We start from the raw sequence: 17493 nt of genomic DNA on the forward strand, positions 1-17493 counted from the left end.
AGTTCAAGAACAGGTATCTCTCTATAATAGAGATTAGAGGGGAAAAAGGCGCTGCTAATAAGAAGAGCATTCTTCATAGTTCATTCTACCTGCTTCCCGGCAACTCCACCCGCAAAAAGAACAGAAAAGGAGAATATATATATGTAATGTGGTGTCCACGATTAACTTCATTCTATGTCAAGACCAGCTAGGAACTGGGTAATACCGTAATAGAAAGGAAGATCAACAAAGAGAATTAAATATGATATTACAAGTTTACAACGTGCTGCCATTTGTGACTGGACTAAGTAGATATCCTCGAAGCAAATTTTAATGCCACAACTACACAAGGAGAAAGCTGGAAACTGTTCATAATCTACTAGGTAATATTGTCCGCAGATATATACATGCCATAAGGACAGTAAAGTTCAATGCTATGAGTTGGGAATCTCAAATCTTCTGGATTTGCTGCTGAAGGACTCACTGAATGCACTCTTTTGAAATATTGGGCATGATCAAGAGAGTGGCACCACACAACGCAAAAGCATTCACATCAGCAACTTCATAGCTTTATATAAACCTTTTTTGCATGAAGGAATCCAGCAACCAAACCCCAAAACAATATCTCAAGCATCACAAATACCAAGGTACCCCACTTCTTTGAATTAAATGCTGCTTGAATGAACCTTTCTGTAATGTCAACCTACATGCCATTTTATTTGTAACTTCAGATCTGACGAGAAGCATCGTTTGATATAGTTACTATCTGTAAATCTCTAAAAGCACCTAAGAGTATGCATTAAACAAACTTGGAAACCTAAATGAAGCAGTGAATGTGCTAGAAAATGATACTATCTGATTATGTCTCTTGCACAAAAAATGGAGAGACTGTTGTTAAGAAGAAAAAAATTGAATATAAAGCGACTTGAGGAGAATATACAAGTATGAAAGTTATTAAGTGAATGACACCATAAAATATCACTGCACTACCTGAGGGCTGAAGAAAACCACAACAAATGGGGAGAGGGGAGAGGTGCAGAGTACTTGAAGGGTAATCAGAACTAGTTCAACTGGTAAAGAGGTCCCAGTTTCAAATGACACCCCCCCCCCCCTCCTTCCTCCAGAGTACTCATTTTACCAAGAATCCTCCAAATTCATACTACTAATTTATCCATTAGGATACAAAAACAGAAATATCTTTGATGTGCTCTGCTCACTGTTTTCTGGTGCCTGTCATATATAGAATAGTAGGTTAAACTAAGCCTTCATAAAAGGCCAAATTCTAAATCCCAATCTCATTTCCAGGGATATTGTCTATCTCGAGTCTCTCTCTCTCTCTTAATGTGGTTCTCTCTGTCACACCTGTCACTAATGATCTTCCACAAACACTGTTGCCAAAAGCAGGTTCGTGGAGCAGAGCGTTGCAATTATCAGAAATAGCTCCTCAGGAGATGAGTAAGTTTACAAGAGGAACTAACATTTAATGGAAAGAAGATGATTACCAAGTTGTTTTCGGGTGAATACCAATAGAAACCTTGCAGTGCCCCAGAAAAGAGGTCACAAGCAGCCAAAGCATAGAGGATGAGAGCATTCATTCCCATCCACTGAAATAGTATCATTGGCTTCTGAAAACATTTGACATCAACCTGCACCGGCCAGATAGAGAACGCAAATTAATTCCATGCCCTAGATCAGTAATATCATCATTTTCCTCTAATGATGTAAAAGATTAAGGGAATATCTTTCTTACTTAGGAAAGCAATTACTAGACTTGACGGATACATAAAAGTATCAGGAAACACTACAAGAAAAGTGCGAATTACATGGGGATTTTCCTGGGGATTAGTATGAAAATTTGCAGGAAAATAAGTTTCATGCGAATTTTCATACTAATCCCCATGAAAATCCCATGTAATTCTGCATTTCATTATTTGGTACCATATCTTGCAATCTTCCAGACAGCCATCTAATTAAATTTGGAAGTCCAGACTGCAGATCATACATTGCTTTAGCGAATATATAAATGTATCTGCTTTCAGTTAGACACTAGACCATAATGCATCATGACCAAATATACGTTTCCCTTAATAATGATTGCACATTTTGAGTCTACCATATTTTTATCAACTATTACCAACAAAATAGTCAACAATGAAAATAATATTGACAACCCTGGTATTTGCACGTACAGATCTTTTATAAACTCTGTAACACTCAAGGAAATTAGAAGTACTCTCATGTTGTGAACTTCAGTTTGATTCCATTTATTAACCTAGCAGTCACTTCTTCATTAAGCAGAGTATCTGATATAGTATGTTAATATCATCAACGCTCATTTCTGGTGGCCTCTCTTGGGCATCTTGCTTATTATTCATTCTGCCAAATTTCAATGCAAGAAAATTCCTCTGTTTCGGTACATATCATTTTTCGTAAAATTAATATCACAAAAGGATTATCTCATAAAAAGAGAAGATAACCAAAGAATCTAGTCAGGCTCACAATGTAATAAAGAACTACTAAGAGCAAACCGGATACTCCAGCCGTGATGAACATATAGCTCAATGTGTAAAGCGGTTTAGAAAGAGGAACACCTGGAACATAAAAAATGTGCTGTGAGTGTCAGCTATAAAGCAAACATATTGTAAAAACAAAATTCAACCCACTGTCATCAATAAAACAGCATACCTGCAAGCTCCAATACATATCCTGCAAGTGTTAGAAATACAGAAAATACGGACCAAAAGATTACCCTCTGCAGGTGATCCTATAGCAAAGATGTATAAATATGAGAAAGAGAATACACAAAAACAAGAAGCAATTCTATAGTTAGCAAATATTTCAAAAAGGTATCATGTCTTCCTTACTTGAACATGCACAAGAATGTGGCCAAAATGCAAGCCCACAAGGCACGTAATGGCTGCCATCAAAGAACTGAATAGTTTCAATGAAGAAATAGAAAAATATGAGCTGGAAGCAATTAAAGTAAAACAAAGGAACATAATTTGATTTAACATAAAAAAGAAACAGGAATTTCCAATCATTCTTAATCCATTGTGTAGTCTTTGGTTGATTTAAGCACTAATCCTATGTAAAACAAATGGTACAGCAAAAGATATGTTACTTTATACATTGCATAATGAAGTGAGAGATTGAGTAATCAGCCTTCATGAATTAGTACCTCGAGAAAAGTAAATCAACTCACAAAAGAAAGTTGTTTCTAATTGTATGTAACTAGGCTTTAGCTAATAAAACTAAACAAGATGCAATCTGCTGAGAAAGTGTATATGGGGCAAGGAGGATATCTACCTTAAGATTCCTTCAGGGTCAAATGGAGCAAGGCACCATCCAGGTGCATTTGATGGTGGAGGTCCATAATCAGGAGAGTTGACACTGCATTCCTATCCACAGAAAATTATAAGAGAAAAACAATGAGAATAGAGATGTAAAGTTCAAATCCACAAAATCAGATTTTGAACATGACAATTAAGTTCATAAAGAACCTTGGTTCTTCTGTAGACAGGACGTTGATAAAGGTGTTTTTCACCAAGAAGAAGCCTATCAATCAGACCAACAACATTGCAAGGAGGCTCGAGACTGCCCCTCACTCCACAGTTAACCTGTTAAAAATAGATTCATGACCTAAAGTAAGATCAAGAGTGCCTCAATCTGTGACCCTGAAATGTGGCTTCACTTTCTCTCTTAAACCAAGCATGCTGACCTCCCAAAATAACCCCACATTAATTTACTGAAGGGTCAGACTTCTAGGGAACTTAAAGTAAGGCATGTAGAGTGACAATTTAGCAGATGTATGGTGCTGAAAAGGAATAGAGTTTAATAGCGACCAGATAGAGTAAACCAGAGAACACTAAAATCTTGAAGCTCTTCAAAAAGATTCTTACAGTTTGAGTACTCGATCCATATCCTGAAACTGGTGATCGTGATTCCACGTTAAGACTGGATATTTCAAAGAACCAGTCTGGAACATAGAGGCCATATACCAAAATCAGGTACGACAAACCAATTAAGATTCCAGCCAGCCTGCGTATTGAGAAGCATATTAGCATAAAAAAGAGAAGCTTCTCAAATAGCATTATTCTGCAATTTTCAAATTGGCATAAAGACATAATTGAGCAGATCTGGGATCTCATCATTCCTCATAACAATTACGAACATCATACAATTGCATAGACCCATATATCTGGACAAGCAAAAAGCTGAAAGGGTCGTCATGTATTGTACCATGTCTCAGGAAAATGTGCGATAGGAAAACATATCCACTGAAAAGTTAAATAAGTTTTGCTTAACCTGCATTTAATTCCAATAAGCACAATGCTAAGGGACGAAAATTTCATTTGACTGATCAGGTCAAATGCCTGCTATATAAGAAGTAGAAATAGCATAGGAAGAGAACAAATGTCAACCAGCTGTATTCCCAGTAACTGATGGATAGCCATTTGAATCACTAGAATATTGTTATGCACTTCATGAACTCCTCCTTTTTTTTTTGAAACTGGTAATGTTGCACTTTATGAACTCTTTGGAGTATCATAGATCTTTTTCCACAGGACAAGTAGTAGTAATATCATTTACAGATCAAGGGTACTAGTTCATACACATGCTTAAGGATAAATATTCTGCTGCGACCACAAAATTTCAAGCACTACAAAAATCTTGAAGGGATACATGTGAAATTCTTGACATAGGAAGACATGATTAAGAAAAACAAACACTTCAACTATGTGAATCGCCAACAAAAGATAAAAATAAACCATGAATGAACACTTCAACCATGTGAATCCCCAACAGAAAGATTAAAATAAACCATGAATGAACCTAACAGCAGATGATCCAGAATCTCAAAAGGTATACTTACGCTTGGAAGAAGTATCTCCTGATAAATGCCTTTGATGAATCAACAGGATAATCATTGGCAAACCAAATTTCCAGGATTGAAGCAAATAAATAACCGATGGAAATCCTCTACAACAGAAAAGCAAATAGAGTAATGGTAGGATGTATAGAAACTTGAATCAACTAAAATTAAAGGTTTCGATCTACCTAAGAGTATAGAAGACGGCCAGGGAATACAACTTCAGGAAATAATCAATTAAGGAACACAAGCCATTGTCACACAAAGTACCTGTAACACTCCCATCCATCTAATTTTAGCAATATCAACTCCATAACTCAGGTTGTTGCGGCCATGGAAATACCCACCTAAGAATGAGTGATTCAATGACTTGTAACATATGTGAGTTTACATGCAGTTGATGGAACAATTTAGATAAGGAAGGCATTTTACTTTACCAGAATATCTAATAATCTAATAATAACAGAAGCTCATGATGTCAAATTTTCAGTTCACGCAGGACAGAAGCAACTGATCCCTTTTTCCTCCAGGTGTTACCTCTCAGCAAATTTCATCCTTGTGTTTTGTCAAAGCAATAAATATTAAATCATAATCTTAATTTTGACGAAGTCAGCAAAAAGTTCCATTGGCAAATAACTCTTCGATAATCAATAATATATGGCCTTGATAGTCAATAAATATATGGATTCTCAATGCCATCCAAATAGAGGATCCTAGTTCGAATAAGTCCACCAGGGTTGATTGTTGTACAGTGTGCACCCACCACCACCCTCGTTCATGGTTAAGTTCATTATACTTACTAGTTTTTGCCACAATTTTCCATCCATGTCACCATACTCATCAATGCTTTTGCCCAAGCAATACCACAACATAAGCTTGGTTTCAGTCTTTCACAACAATGACTTCAACCTCAAATCTCAAAACTCGTATGATTATTTCAATCCTTATTTTGTTGTCAAATGAATGAGTCTCTTGTGTTTAGTAAGCCTGTAAGGGGCCTCGAGGGTCTGATTAAGCAAACAACATAGACGACAAAAAAGCTGTACTAAGCCAAATTATACGCTGTTGTTTATTTTGAGCCATGTTGAGCATGAAATTCTGAGCAAGCTTGACTCGTTTGCAACTGTAGTTGAGACAGTAAGATTTCTGTATTTTATTCAACATGGTAAGTATGATGTGCTTAAGTGAATAGGGCATTATTTTTTATAAAAGTGATCTTCCAGCCAGCTTGCCCATATCTGCACTATTTCACCGTGTTAGAATTGAAGTAGGGATAGGATTGTGTACATTGTCCTACTTGGAAAAGGATCGTACTGTAATCTCTATAAATAGAGTTCACTGTAATAATGTATAATACACAATTCAATAATATTTTTCCAAGTCTTTATTTCTCACATGGTATCAGAGTATTTGTGAGAGATATCCGAGAAAAGAAAATACCATGAAGCAGTCACCAAGCGGCTTATTCCGGTGACTATACCAGTTGTCTTGCATCATCCCTCTTTCGGTGAGTGTGCGCGAAAACCAACACTACCATCAGATTCAGCAAGCCCCCACGACTAAAACCCAGACAAGTTTTCCGGCAGCAAATGTGTCATGCGCCGGCAGATACTAGGGTTCCAGTGAGCGCATGAGTTCATGTGCCAGTGCGTGCGAGATATTCCAGCCAACTTTTGACAATTTATTTTTTTTGTTGTTGTGTTCGCCAGCTAATTTCGAGGGTACCCATCTACATACGTTCTCATTACGGCCATCAGAACACTGTTTTCAGTGAACATTTTGATATCGGTGATTTCGTTTATTTTCCAACATACTTCTCTGATTTTTTTTCTCACACTCGGAGTTTGTTTGGAGACTGCAGTGTACCAGATCTTTTTCCAGGGAAATTTACCAAGAAATTCTGATATATACCCTCTGTCAGATTCTTGGATAGAACTTTCTTCCATCCTTCATGACTCTCGGATGTGATATTTTTAGCTCCAAAAAACACGGGAATTAGAAGTGCAAGCCCTATGATAACTTCAGAACTGTTAATGGGAAGTTCAAATTATTTAGCTTGGCTTCATCAGTTGAGTTGTGGTGCAAGGGTCAAGGTATTCAAGATGACTTAATGACATAGATGAAAAGGCAAAGGCTAGTGAGGTAGATGAAAAGTCCAAAACACATCGGGAGAAGGTTGACGCTCAACTATGTAGTTTCTTGTGGCGATTTATTGGTTCCAAGTTGATGCCCTTGTTTCGCCCATTCCAGACATATTATTCAGTTTGGGAAAAGGCTCGCGCTTTATACAATAATGACATATCTCGTTTTTATGATATGATGTCTCGGATGACCAACTTAAAGAAACAAGAATCAAGTATCAAGTATGTCTACTTACTTCGGACAAGTACAAGTCGTCATAGAGGAATTTGAGAGGTTGATATCAGCCACTATGAACGTTGAAAATTCACAAAAGCAAAGCACATGTTGTTTATAGTTCTTACACTTGTTGGACTTCCTACTCACCTTGATTCAGTGTGTGATCAAATTTTGGCTAGTCGTACGATTCCTACAATTGATAAACTATTCTCTCATTTACTTCATCTTGTCACATCTCCCAAACACAATGTGGTCTCATCACCAACTGTTGACTACTATGTTCTCCCATCTCAAATCACAAAAAATCGAACATCTCAATTTATGGAGAATAAACAAGGAGGAGGTCATTTTAGAAAATCTCGACCCGAGTGTAGTCACTGTAATAGGCTTGGACACACTTGTGATGTATGTTATTCCTTGTATGGTCGACCACCCAAGGATGCTCAAATTGCTTAGACTAACACTGCAGGTAATCAAGGGTTTTCTTTATCTGAAGTGGAATATAATGAGTTCCTTCCGTGTCGAGCAAATAAGCAAACATCTCCATAAGTAGCCTCGATTGTTTAGCCTGATACTTTTGTTATAGGTAATTCCTTTGCTTGTGTTTCACAGTCTAGTACCCTTGGACCGTGAGTCATGGACACATGTACTTCTTATCATATTTCTGGTAATAAATTACTTTTGTCATATATTGTTTATTCACATTCTCTTCATGTTATTACTTTAGCTAATGGGATCCAAACAAAACCAAAAAGAAATTCCGGGCAAATCCCCTATCCTTTTATCTCTCTAACTGGTCTTTATGACCCTAGTTGTCCTTTTAATCTTTGCATATGTCAGTCATTTGACGCATGCTTTAAATTGTGCCGTGAGGTTTCAGGAGACTATACCATTGCATTTTTGTGAACAATGTATGCTTTCAGCAGTCTATTTGATCAATAGATTGCCCTCTGTTGTTCTAGGTGGAGAATTCCCCAATAAGTTCTTTCACAAGTGTAGTCCATGTATGTCTCATCTAAGGGAGATGGTTGTTTGTCTTTGCTACCATTCTAAACAATGTGGACAAGTTCTCACCTAGAATAGTTGTTGCAGTTCATATAGGCTATTTCACATCTCAGAAGGCTTACAAATTGTATAAGTTCAAGGCTAGGAAGTTATTTGTTAGCAGAGATGTTACTTTTAGAGAGCACATTTACCCTTTTCAGCAGGTGAAGCAAGCTAACAACAATTTGTTATGAATCTTTAGGGAAGGATCGATTCACGGGGTGATATATAAATCAGCTCGCTAAAGGGAGGCTGAAACCTTAGAATTCATTAAAAGAGAGAACTCCGATCTCTTCAACTCTTCAAAAGGAGACTAAAACCTTAGAGTTCAATGGAAGAGAGAACTCCTTGCTTTTTGCTTAATTATGACTTACTGATTTATTCATCAAAAGCCCCTTTAAATAGGAGTCTTATTACATCAATAGGAAGTCTAATTCTCATAAAAGTAGGAGACCTAAATCCTATTCCAAACTAATAACTATAACTTCACATAATCCTTATGAAACTCGAAAACTAAACCTTATTCTAGAATAATAAATAAAGCAACTAAAAATATAATTAAATACTTAAATTAATGACTTCCAATGCATCCCTAACACAATCCTTTTTATTCCTGAAATTAAAGGACAGTCTTGATACTGTGCTTCTTCAGCAGCAAGGTCACCCTGAGGAGTCAGCTGCTCCTGATATTGATCTCCTAGTCAGTGGCGGAGGGAGGATTTTCATCAAGGGAGGTCAAAAAAAATTAATCACGTAAATAATATCCACAAATAAACGGGTCGAGTTGGATATAAACAGGTCGGATTAAACTGATCGAATCAAGAAGAAAAGGGTTTTTTAATATTTGACTTTGTAATTAAGGGTTAAACTAATAAATCCTAAATTCCCAATCAGCGTTTTAATTTTTTCGAACTAAACATCGTTTTCTGATTGCATTATTATTTAAGAAAATAAATTAAAACGCCTAAAATATAAGCTGATAAAAAAATGCCTCTGCCCGGATTCGAACACGCGATCTCGCGTGCAGTGGAGCGAATTCCTGAACCCCCAACGCCACTGAGCTACGCCTTTGGTGTTTGTTCAAGGGGTTCAATAGTATATATATATACACGTAAATTAATATTTTAATCTTTATATATATAGTGTAATTTTTCGACGAAGGAGGTACATCTGGCTCAACGTAAATCCGCTCCTGCTCCTAGTAGGGGGTGTTGTTGCTCATAACTTGGCTCTTCTAGTTGATGTCAGTTCTGACTTGCCAGTTGACATTGTTTTGCCTGCTGCAGATCCTATTCATGTGCCAGTTGAGGCTACAGCTCCTATTCCTGCTGCAGCACCTCAGTTGAGGAAGTCTACAAGAGATCCCAAGCCTCCACAGCTTGGATCTGACATCATCTATCCTGGCTCAGCCAAATCTGCTTGCTGCTACGCATTATCAAATTATCTTCAGGTAGGGTTCACTCTCAGCAAGCTTTCAGGCTTATGTGAGTGCTATTTCAACTGAACTAGAGCCCAAATCCTATGATAAGGCTATGGCTGATCCCAGGTGGGTTGTTGCTGTTAAAATAGAAACACCAAACTGATTTTGTATTTCAGCAAAGAAACTTTTGAATATAGAAAATAACTCAGAACAATCTTTCATTAAGAAAACCCAAGTACATCTTGAATAATCATCAATGAAACTAACAAAATAATGAAATCCTAAGGTCGAACTGACACTACTAGGACCCCAAATATCAGAGTGAATTAATGAAAAAATAGACTCTGAACGACCCTCACTACTAAGTGAAAATGTAGCACGAGTGTGTTTCCCAAGTTGACACAACTCACAATCTAACATGGATAAACTAGACAAACTAGGCACCATCTTTTGCAGTTTGGATAGACTTGGATGTCCCAAACGTTTGTGAATTAGACAGAGCATGCTATTAAGGAATTTGAAGAGGTAAGATAGTAAAGGCCTTGTGATTCATGTCATGTTCCAATCTTCTCCCCCTACTGCGGACTTGCCTCATCCTAGCCAACCGCTTGCACTTCAAAAAGGTATACGATACACTCGAAATACTAACCCACATTATACCTTCTTGAGTTATCATCGTCTGTCATCACCCCATTATGCCTTTGTGTCGTCTTTGTCCTCTATTTTCATTCCTAAGACTACAGGTGAAGCACTTTCTCATTTTGGATGGAGGCAGACTATGATTGATGAGATGTTTGCTTTGCATAAGAGTGGTACTTGGGTGCTTGTCTCCCTTCCTGCAAGTAAATCTACTGTTGGTTGTCGTTGGGTTTATGCCGTCAAAATTGGTCCAGACGGTTAGGTTGATCGACTTAAGGCTCGCCTTGTTGCCAAAGGGTATACTCAGATATTTGGGCTAGATTATAGTGACACTTTCGCTCCTGTGGCCGAAATAGCATATGTCCGTCTTTTTCTATCTATGGTTGTCGTTCGTCATTGGCCTCTTCATCAGTTGGATATTAAGAATGTATTTCTGCATGGTGATCTTGAGGAAGAAGTCCATATGGAGCAACCACCTGGTTTTCTGCACCAAATCGATGTATCTATTTGGTTGTTTATGTTGATGATATTGTTATCACGGGTAATGATCAAGATGGTATCACCGATTTGAAGCAACATCTCTTTAAGCAATGATCAAGATGGTATCACCCATTTGAAGCAACATCTTTTTAAGCACTTCCAGACTAAAGACCTTGGCAGATTGAAGTATTTTCTAGGTATTGAGGTTGCTCAGTCTAGATCAGGTATTGTTACTTCTCAACGCAAGTATGCCTTAGACATTCTTGAGGAGACAAGAATGATGGGATGTAGACCTATTGACACTCCTATGGATCCGAATGTTAAACTCCTTCCAAGACAGGGGGAGCCACTTAGTAATCCTAAAAGGTATAGACGGCTCGTTGGAAAGTTGAATTATCTCACAGTGACTAGACCTGATATCTCTTTTCCTGTGAGTGTTGTAAGTCAGTTTATGACTTTCCCTTATGATAGTCATTGGGAAACAGTTGTTCGTATTCTGCGATATATAAAGTCAGCTCCCGGTAAAGGACTACTCTTTGAGGATCAAGGCCATGAGCATATCATTGGATATACAAACGTTAATTGGGCAGGATCACCCTCTGACAGACGTTCATATCCGGATATTGTGTTTTAGTAGGAGGTAATTTGGTGTCGTGGAAGAGTAAGAAATAGAATGTGGTTGCTCGATCCAGTGCAGAATCAGAATATCGAGCAATGGCGGTAGCAACTTGTGAGCTAGTTTGGATCAAACAGTTGCTGGGAGAACTAAAATTTGGTGAAACTGATCCGATGAAACTTGTGTGTGATAATCAAGAGGCTCTTCATATCGCATCAAATCCAGTGTTCCATGAAAGGACTAAGCACATTGAGATTGACTTTCACTTTGTCAGAGAAAAGATACTCTCAGGAGATATTGTTACGAAATTTGTGAAGTCAAATGATCAGCTTGCAGATATCTTCACCAAGTCCCTCACAGGTCCTTGTATTAATTACATTTGTAACAAACTAGTTACTTATGATTTGTATGCACCAACTTGAGAGGGAGTGTTAGAATAGAAATAAGTATATACATTCCTACTTAGAATAGTATTAGGAATAGGAATAGGAATAAGAATAGGAATACGAATCCTAGTTGGAAAAGGATTCCAATGTATTGTCTATAAATAGGGTCTCAATGTAACAATTTAGATACACAATTCAATTATATTTTTTCTCATTTATTTCTCACAGTTGCCATGCAGTCTAAGATAGATGCTTTGGTTTAGAACAAGACTTGGGAGGTGGTTGATGAGCCCAAAGGAAAGATTTCCATTGATTGCAAATGGGTATATAAGATCAAATATAAGTCTATTGATGAGGTGGAAAGATTCAACGCAAGGCCTGTGGCGAAAGGGTATAGCCAACAGGAGGGGTTGGACCATTAGGAGACTTTTTCTCTTGTTGTTAAGATGGTGGCAGTTACGGCTGTCATCGCCTTCGCTGCTATGCCTAACTGGAGTCTATATCAAAGGGATGTTTACAGTGCTTTTTTTGCAAGAGGCCAAGAACATACTACACAAAGCCTTCAAGATCAAGGATCTTGCTACTTTGAAATACTTCTTGGGCATTTAAGGTGTGTAAATCCCAGAAGAGGATTCTATTGTACCAAAGAAAATACGCTTCAGAGCTTATAGCTAAGCTAGGATTGGCAGGATCTAAACCTGCATTGATACCACTGGAACAGAATCAATAACTCACAAGCTCGGTGCTTGGAGTATGATCAGCATTATGGAATGAGGGAAGATCCAGTATTGAGTGATGTAAAGGGATACTAGAAGATGATAGGAAAACTGCTCTACTTAACACTGACTAGGTCAGATATAGCCTATAGTGTTCAGACCTTGAGTTAGTTCATGCAGACTCCAAAGAAGTTTTATTTGGAGGCAGCTTACAGAGTGGTGAAGTATGTCAAAAATGAGCATAAACTTGGGACTATTAACTTCAGGAGGTGATACTTCCTTGACAACATATTGTGATATTGATTAGCAAGCTGTCAAGATTCAAGGAAATAAGTGATAGGATACCTTGTGAAGTTTGGTGGATCTTTAATATAATGGAAGTCAAAGAAGCATAACACAGTGGCAAAAAGCTCAGTCGAATCCGACTATAGAAGCATGGTATTAATAGTATCAGAATTTATCTGGCTATTGGTATTATTCAAGTATCTGGAGTTAGCGCTCCTACACCAATTCAGTTGCTCACAGACAGTAAGGCAGCAATGCAGATAGCAAACAACCTTGTGTTTCATGAAAGAACAAAACACATAAAGATTGTCATTTTATAAGGGAGAAGTGCCGCAGGGTCTAGTTCATCCAGAGTATGTTCCAACAACTGAGCAAGAGGCAGATTTGTTGACAAAGGGACTTGGAGGAGTTCAACATTATCATTGATTATCCAAGTTAGGTGTTTTGAATGTTTTCCCACCAACTAGCTTGAAGGGGTGTTGAAATGATAATGTGGAAGACAGTGGCATACTTGTAAATACAGTGAACTATGAGGATATTAGTCAGTTAGATCTCACTTAAGCAGTTAGTTAGTTGGTTTTATAAATATATATATATATATATATATGTATATATATATATATATATATATCATAAGTAGGATTAGATAATTTCTTATCCTTGCATAATTAATCTTTACTTCTTCAATACCAGCAGTTGATGTTTTGCTCTACGTGTTGACTTCCATATTGATTCCATCGGATCTAGCATTTCATCACACAAATGATGAAGTTTAACTGAGATGGTCAAGGCATGTGAAGAGCGTATGCATGGATGCCTCCGTGCGGAGGTGTGAGAGGTTGATTATGGATAGCTTCAGGAGAGGTAGAGGTAGGCGATAGGCCAAAAAAGTATTGAAGAGAGGTGGTTAGACAGGACATGACACAGTTGCAGCATATCGATGACATGACCTTAGATAAGAGGTTGTAGAAGACACAAATTAGGGTAGAAAGTTAGTAAATAATAGAGTGTTGTCTTGCTTATCCTTCCATACTAGTGGTCGTAGTATTTCTCTTGTAGTTTCTTGTCCTTCAATTTTGTTACTATCTACTATCTCTTGTACATCGATTATCACACTATTTTATTGTAGTTGCTATTTTTTTTTCAAGAATGCATTGTCATGCTTTCTATAGTATTTTCAATGAATTCTTCACTTCTGTTATATCTTTTTTGATCTGGCTTTCCTTGAGCCGAGGATAAAACAACCTCTCTACTCTCTAGGTAGGGCTACTCTCCCTTGACCTTGCTTGAGAGATTATACTGGGTATGTTGTTGTTGATAAGTAGAAAATGAAGGCAGAGCATAAGTTGAACATAGTTATTTCTCTTCTACGTACACAACGCATTTTGGCAAATAATAATTGTGGGTCAAGATCTTCTTATTTTTTCCTCTTTTAGTCTCTCTCTTGGGTTGTGAGGTGCTTAGAAAATGTCATACCTTGAAGGACTACTCCCAAAATAAAGAGCTTAACTGTCCTCAGTAAGACCTTCTTTGTAGCTTGTGGTTTGCAGGAAACTTTCTGCATCAACAATAGATTGTCTCATCACTGTTGGAATCGAAAAAAATTGGATTACCTAACAAAGAGCATCATGAATAGGACTGATCATGAATGGTACCTTGAATACTAAACTTGCAGAAACACCAACGATAAAGAGGAAAAATGGCATCACAAAGTCAGCAAGGGTCACTCCAAACCATGGAGAGTGGTTTATGGACGGGAAAGCCTTTCCAGCATCATCAACCAAAATCATTAACTGTCAAACAAACCACATAAAGAAAACTAAGGTGAGAAGGAAGGAGTTTAAAGTAAGTAAAACAACAAAGAGAAAAAAGCACATGAAATCGCTCAAGACACATCATTTAACAAAGAAGATCAAAAGAAAGGACAAGTCTATAATAGATGCTAGAATCAGAAACAGACACGTTAGAAATTTTCAATTCCCCATCTTTCGTTAAGTTCTACCACTACCCTCCTGGAAGATAACCGCAAAAATTGCATTTTGCATTAGCAATAGAAAAGGTTGCACCTATCATCCGTATTACTTTGACTTCGAAAATAAAAGGCACTAGTGAAGAGAAAGGTGAAGCGTTAAGAGCATCAAGAAGATATTTTCAGCTACAAAGAGTAGATTGAAATTGCAGAATTGAATTTCTAACATTCGATTTGGTTGATTAGGTGGTGTTTGTGCAAATAAGCACAATTCAGGCAAAATCACAAAAAAGTACAAGGGTGTGTTTTCTTCTCTTCCAATAATTTTGACATAGTGCTTTGCAGGAAAAGCTGTGATCAGGGGTTTCATCAATCATTATAGAGGGTTAAACAGCGAAAAATAAAATAAAACTTTAGAAATGGCCGGCTCAGTCCATCGCCATCGGAAAGAGAAAATTCAGAGGAAGCATACAGCGATGGTAAGGCCTCTAAAGACATCGAGAGAGACTAAACGCTGTTTGGGATCACTGAGCGTAGGTTTTGATACGCCAATCTCGTCCAGGGACGAAGAGACTATTTCTCCATCCCAAGGGCGCGAGTGCGACAATTCTGGCGAAGAAATACAAAGAAGCGGAGCTCGTTCGCCGGAATCTATGACCACCGTAAGCGACGACATCCCTCACGCTGTCAAATATTCAGCTAAAGTTAGTTGACTATTCCACCGTCGACTGATTTTCGTGCAAGTGCAACTTCCGACATTATACTTTTTTTTTTTCTTTCAAAAGAAATGGAGAGTGGTTAAAAATGTTCTTGTAGCCGAATAAGGGTTGTTTGGCCATGCGATCATGAAATTAAATTGAAGTTTTATTTGAATATATAATTTTAAATTTTTTCTATTATATGTTTTTTCATAATAATAATTATAAAAATCTCATAAGTTATAAAACTTCTAAAATTATCTCAATTCTTTATATAATCTTATCAAAGAAGAAAAAGTTTAACACTTTTAAATTGAAGTTTTTGGATCAAATATATTATTTTTTATCTTCTAAGAATTTTCAAAATTTTGCTTTGTTTCGTGTTTTGTATTTATTTTTGACATCAGATCTTTGTTCCTAAGTGTTTTTATCTTCTAAGAATTTTCAAAAATTTGCTTTGAGTCTATGTTTAAAATTTCAAATGATTTGAAGTTGTGGATAAAATTCTCCCAGGAATGTTGAAATTTTGAAACTTTGAAGAAATTTCAAGTGGGTCTTGTGAGTTAGGTTGAATTCGAGCTCAACAAATGTTGAATTTTGATATCTAGATCAGAGGAAAACTACTATTGAAATTTGAGGTGATTTCTTGAAGAATTAAAGAAGTTTAAAATTTGGGAATTGTTAATGTTCTTTATGTGTCCTTGGTGTTCTTAAGAAAGAAGAAGCATAAAGAGTATATTTGATCAAAAAAACTCCATTGAAAAGTGTTAAAAGTTGTTTGGGGTGTAAAAAATGGTTTTGCAAAATCGGAGTTAAAAAAAGGGCATGAATGAGTCTTTTCTTTAACAACAATGATATAGATGAGCCAATTTTTTAACGAACGACATAAATGAGCATTTTCTAAAAGTTTGATAGCATATTTGAGCTTTTTCCCAAGTTAAAATTAGGTATTCCCTACTTTTCATTTTTAATCTTAAAAGTTACTTAAGTTTGACTCTCTAAAAACTACTATTTTTTTAAAAACTATTTTTTAAAAGCTATATTATTAAAAGGAGTTCAGAGTCAAAAGGACAAAAAAAAAAAGCAAAAACTCCAAAAGGACAACAAAAAATAAGGTTTAAATCAAAAAGGCAACATTACCACATGTAGTAAGGCACGACATATGCCTAACCTTTCAAAAAACCATGTCATTGTCCTTATAATGTTGTATGTTGACCATTGCAATTTGCATGCATGATACCGGAGCCGTTTGGTAGAGTGCATTAGTAATGCTCGTATTAGTTATGATTGTATTAGTTATGTATAGATTATTTCTTATGCATTGTTTGGTTTATTGTATTAAAAATAGTAGGAATTGTATAAAAATATTTATTCACAAAAATATCATCCGCAATATAGTGGAAAAGATATAAAAGTGTTTTTGAGGGGTAATTGGATCTTTAACCATGATAATGCATGTATTCAGTGCGGGCTCTATGCTCTGATAATTAAGGCATATGCCTTAGGCCCCCAATTTTAGGGCCCCTCAAATTTTACCAAGAATAAAGTATGTGTTAATTTTTTTTTATTATAAAAATGATTATTTAAAAAAATTATATTACTTTATTATCTTTGACCCCATTATGTTCTAACTCTTATTTTTATTTAAAATTTGTCAACTTATTACTTATATAATATGTTATAATTCATATAATGATTGTCTTAGTGAAGTAAAATATTTCAATGTTGAATTGATAAAATCATATCTTTATAAAAAAATACTACGTAATAATTTGCATTTGGAAAGTGTAAGAAAGATAAATTTTAAATAAACACATATGAATGTTTAGATTTTAGGCCTTCAATTGAAATTTCGTTTTACGCCTTCGATTACGTTGAGCCGCCCCTGCATGTATTAAATCTTTTTGCATTACTAATACCTAGAAATCCATGGTATCAATACTACACTCCTGAATACACAATAGAGTATATAACTAATACAAGCACTAGTTATACATAACATTAAAAAGTATACCAAACAAGGGATTACTAAT

At 36.4% G+C, this 17493-nt stretch overlaps 1 protein-coding gene across 1 annotated transcript; it reads right to left on the reverse strand.

Annotated features, from left to right (window-relative positions):
* Nucleotides 1–133: 133 nt before the first annotated feature.
* LOC125872360 (uncharacterized) lies at nt 134–15579 on the reverse strand. The gene is made up of 13 exons (XM_049553076.1): nt 15235–15579; nt 14449–14586; nt 14270–14351; nt 5120–5196; nt 4853–4959; nt 3879–4017; nt 3480–3596; nt 3286–3377; nt 2844–2910; nt 2665–2743; nt 2479–2570; nt 1482–1625; nt 134–682 (listed from the first exon to the last, which is right to left on the reverse strand). Exons 1-13 carry the CDS (start codon nt 15436–15438, stop codon nt 542–544), a joined length of 1479 nt encoding a protein of 492 aa, XP_049409033.1. The 5' UTR covers nt 15439–15579; the 3' UTR covers nt 134–541.
* Between the last annotated feature and the right edge of the window lie 1914 nt (nt 15580–17493).

This window comes from Solanum stenotomum, chromosome 8 (assembly GCF_019186545.1).
Source record: "Solanum stenotomum isolate F172 chromosome 8, ASM1918654v1, whole genome shotgun sequence".
NCBI lineage: Eukaryota > Viridiplantae > Streptophyta > Magnoliopsida > Solanales > Solanaceae > Solanum > Solanum stenotomum.